Source organism: Sturnira hondurensis, unplaced genomic scaffold (genome assembly GCF_014824575.4).
Source record: "Sturnira hondurensis isolate 20B ecotype Veracruz unplaced genomic scaffold, ASM1482457v3 Scaffold0021531, whole genome shotgun sequence".
NCBI lineage: Eukaryota > Metazoa > Chordata > Mammalia > Chiroptera > Phyllostomidae > Sturnira > Sturnira hondurensis.
Window position 1 is genome coordinate 1 of NW_028094162.1, and position 3369 is coordinate 3369.

At 67.3% G+C, this 3369-nt stretch overlaps 1 protein-coding gene across 1 annotated transcript; it reads left to right on the plus strand.

The window, feature by feature from the left end:
- Window positions 1-1025: 1025 nt before the first annotated feature.
- On the plus strand, window positions 1026-3123 carry LOC118977705 (HLA class I histocompatibility antigen, alpha chain F-like). Its single transcript, XM_037032681.1, has 5 exons — window positions 1026-1118; window positions 1273-1557; window positions 1709-1984; window positions 2567-2842; window positions 2924-3123. Exons 1-5 carry the CDS (start codon window positions 1055-1057, stop codon window positions 3106-3108), a joined length of 1086 nt encoding a protein of 361 aa, XP_036888576.1. The 5' UTR covers window positions 1026-1054; the 3' UTR covers window positions 3109-3123.
- Window positions 3124-3369: the final 246 nt, after the last annotated feature.

Below are 3369 nucleotides of genomic sequence, written 5' to 3' on the forward strand. Positions count from 1 at the left end.
CTCCCCAACCCCTGGAACCTGCCTGCTGCTCACCCCCAAAGTGCTCATCCCACGACCAGAACCTGCGCAGCGGTCCCCCAGGACGAGGTCCCTGCACCTCACAGCTCTGGCAGAAGTCTGAGACAACGACCCCCTGTGAAGTCCATGGGTGTCCCCCCTCCCACTGACCTGGTGCCCTGGGTGTGGAGGGGGCAGGGTCCTTGCTCCTCCACTGCTTTGACCCGATTCCCTCCCTCTCCCTAGAGGTGACCTCTCCCCCACCCCCAATCAGCCATCAGACTGGAGCCCCCACTACCTCATCAGAGGGATTCCCTGTGCACCCCAGGCCACTCCCCCATTTCTTTTAGCTGCTGGCCCATGGTCACCCTCCCAGAGCGCTGCCTCCTTCACCCTTGGTGATGTCAACACCGTCGGGTATGGAAGGCTGAACAGAGTCGCCCAGAGACTCCCAGCCTGTTCCTTGGAGCCTGTGACAGCTTTCCTCACCGGGCAAAGGGACCTGGGTGATGTCAGTGAGGTTACCGTCCCTGGGACGGGGAGACTCCCCGAATTATCTGGGTGGGCAGTCAGGTCACATAAACCCTAAAAGCAGAGCGGCCCGAGCTCCGGAAAAGCTGAGTCCGTTCCCGGGAGAGGGGCTCCGGGGACGGAGAGGAGGAAGGGGGCTGGGCCCGGCCTAGGGGTCGCTCCCTGGTTTCCCCGGACAGACTCGGTCCGGACTCGGGGACGCGGTGCGACAACGAGCTCTCGGAGCAGGAGGAGGGTTCGGGGCAAAGTCCCAGGTGCCCGGCCGGGCGCTCTGGGTCTCGGCCCGAGGGCGGAGTCCGGGCGGGGATGCTCCGCGCTGGGGACTCCCGGTCTCCGGGTTTCACTTCTGCGTCTCCCAACCTGACCGGTGGCCTTTTTCCTGGATACTCGTGACGCGATCCAGGGACCTCTCTGATTGGTGGTCGCTGTCTAGAGAAACCAATCAGCGCCGCCGCCGCTCCCTGGTTATAGGTCTCCCCGGAGCCGCCCGGACGCCCTTTCACCCCAAACCCCGAGGTCGAGCGTCATGCGGGCCCCGAACCTCCTGCTGCTGCTCTCGGGGGCGCTGGCGCTGACCGGCGCCGGGGCGGGTGAGCGCGGGGTCGGGAGGGACCGCGGGACCCCGGGGAGGGCGCCTCCCCACCGCCCGGACCCCGCTCCCGTCCCCGTTTCCGTCCCCGCGAGCGCGGACCCGGGACCCGAGTCGGTCGGAGCGTGGCCGGTCTCACCGCTCCCCGCCCGCAGGCCCGCACTCCCTGAGGTATTTCCGCACAGTCGTGTCCCGGCCCGGCGGCGGGAAGGCCCGCTTCTTCTCCGTCGGGTACGTGGACGGCACCGAGTTCGTGCGGTTCCACAGCGACGCCGCGACCCCGAGGATGGAGCCGCGGGCGCCCTGGATGGAGGGGCCGTGGGTGGAGCAGGAGTACCCGCATTATTGGGACGAGCAGACGCGGATCCAGAGGAGAAAGGCAGAGAATTACCGAATGGGCCTGAAAATCCTGCGCGGCTACTACAACCAGAGCGAGGACGGTGAGCGCGCGGGGCCAGACGGGCGGGGTCGCCCGGAGTGTACGCGTCCGAGCTTCACCCCGAGGAGCCCACGGGACTCCAACGGAGTTCGGTTGATTCCCCGCGGGTGGGGGCGGGTCGGTGGGCGGGGCTGACCTCGGGGCGGGGTCAGGGGCTCACACCATCCAGGCAATGTCTGGCTGCGACCTATGGCCCAACGGGACCGTCCTCCGCGGGTATTACCAATCCGCCTACGACGGCGCCGACTACATCGCCCTGAACGAGGACATGCGCTCCTGGACCGCGGCCAACGCGACGGCTCAGAGCACGAAGACCAAGTGGGAGGAGAACCGCTGGGCGGAACGAATCGGGACCTATGTGCGCGGCCGGTGCCGGGAGAGTCTCCTGCGGTACCTGGAGCACGGGAAGGCGGCGCTGCAGCGCGCAGGTACCGGGGCTCTCGGCCCGCCCCCCCCCCCCGCCGCCCTCGTGCTGGGCTCCGACGGGGAGACTGGACGCTGGACCCGGGTCAGAACCGCCTCTGCGTCGGGAGGCCGAGTCCGCCCGGACTTTCCGACCGGGGACCTGAGGGCGACCCCACCTTCTCTCAGGGACGCCCGGGGGCAGCCTCTCCGGGGACGCGCCCCGAGATGTCCGGTCAGCGCCCCCCTCTGACCCTAGCGGCGCCCCGGCCCCTGGGGACCTCCTCTCTCAGGCCCGATCCCGCCCCGCACCCGCGGGTCTGGGTCCGACCCCCGCTCTCCGCAGCCACGGGCCACCCCCTCCCCCTCCCCAAGTCTGGACAAGAAACGCTTTTCTCCCTCAGACCCGCCTGCACCTGGGCTGAGTCCCTCTGGTTCTAGAACTTTCTACAGACCAGGGGATTCCCCCCTCCCAGGTGCCTCTGTCCAGGCTGGGTCTGGGCTTTACCCCCGCCCCGTCCTGTCCAGTCTCGGGATGGCCACGGGAGCGCTGCTGGACTGCCCCGCGGCCCCTGCGAAGTTCCCGACTTTCCGACCCTTGTCCTCAGACCCCCCAGACGCGCGAGTGACCCGCCACCCCACCTCTGAGCAGAAGGCCACCCTGAGGTGCTGGGCGCGGGGCTTCTACCCTGCGGACATCGACCTGACCTGGCAGCGGGAGGGGCAGGAGCAGACTCAGGACACGGAGCTGGTGGAGACCAGGCCCGCGGGCGATGGAACCTTCCAGACTTGGGCAGCGGTGGTGGTGCCGCCCGGGGAGGAGCAGAGATACACGTGCCATGTGCAGCACCAGGGGCTGCGGGAGCCCCTGACGCTGCGATGGGGTGAGGGGGCCCTGCATGGACTTCACTGGGGGGCGGGGCAGGACCCGGGGGCAGCGCCCTCACTTTCCTGTCCCTTTGCAGAGCCGCCTCCTCAGACCAACACCATCATCATCATCTTGGGCGTCCTCGGTGGCCTGGTCCTGCTTGGAGCTGTGGTGGCTGGAGCTGTGATGTGGGGGAGGACGCGCTCAGGTAGGGGCGGGTGGGGTCTGATTTCTTGCCCCAACTGGGGGTCTCAAGCCCAGGAGACCCCTTCATTAAAGTGAAGCATCGTCTTCACTCATGTGCTTGCCAGTCTGGAGCCCTACTTGCTACAGTGACTGTTTAGGAAGGCTCGTGTGAGATAAAGGACAGATTTGTCACCCTGATGATTCTGGTGTTGGGGATCTGGCTCCCAACAGTCACAGGTCCAAGGGGAGGTTCCCTGCTGAGGACAGACCTGTAGGAGGGCGGTTGGTCCAATTCCTGCACATGGACTTCCCTCAGGTTTCCGGATCCTGCCCTGAACTATAGTCAGAGTTCTGGGA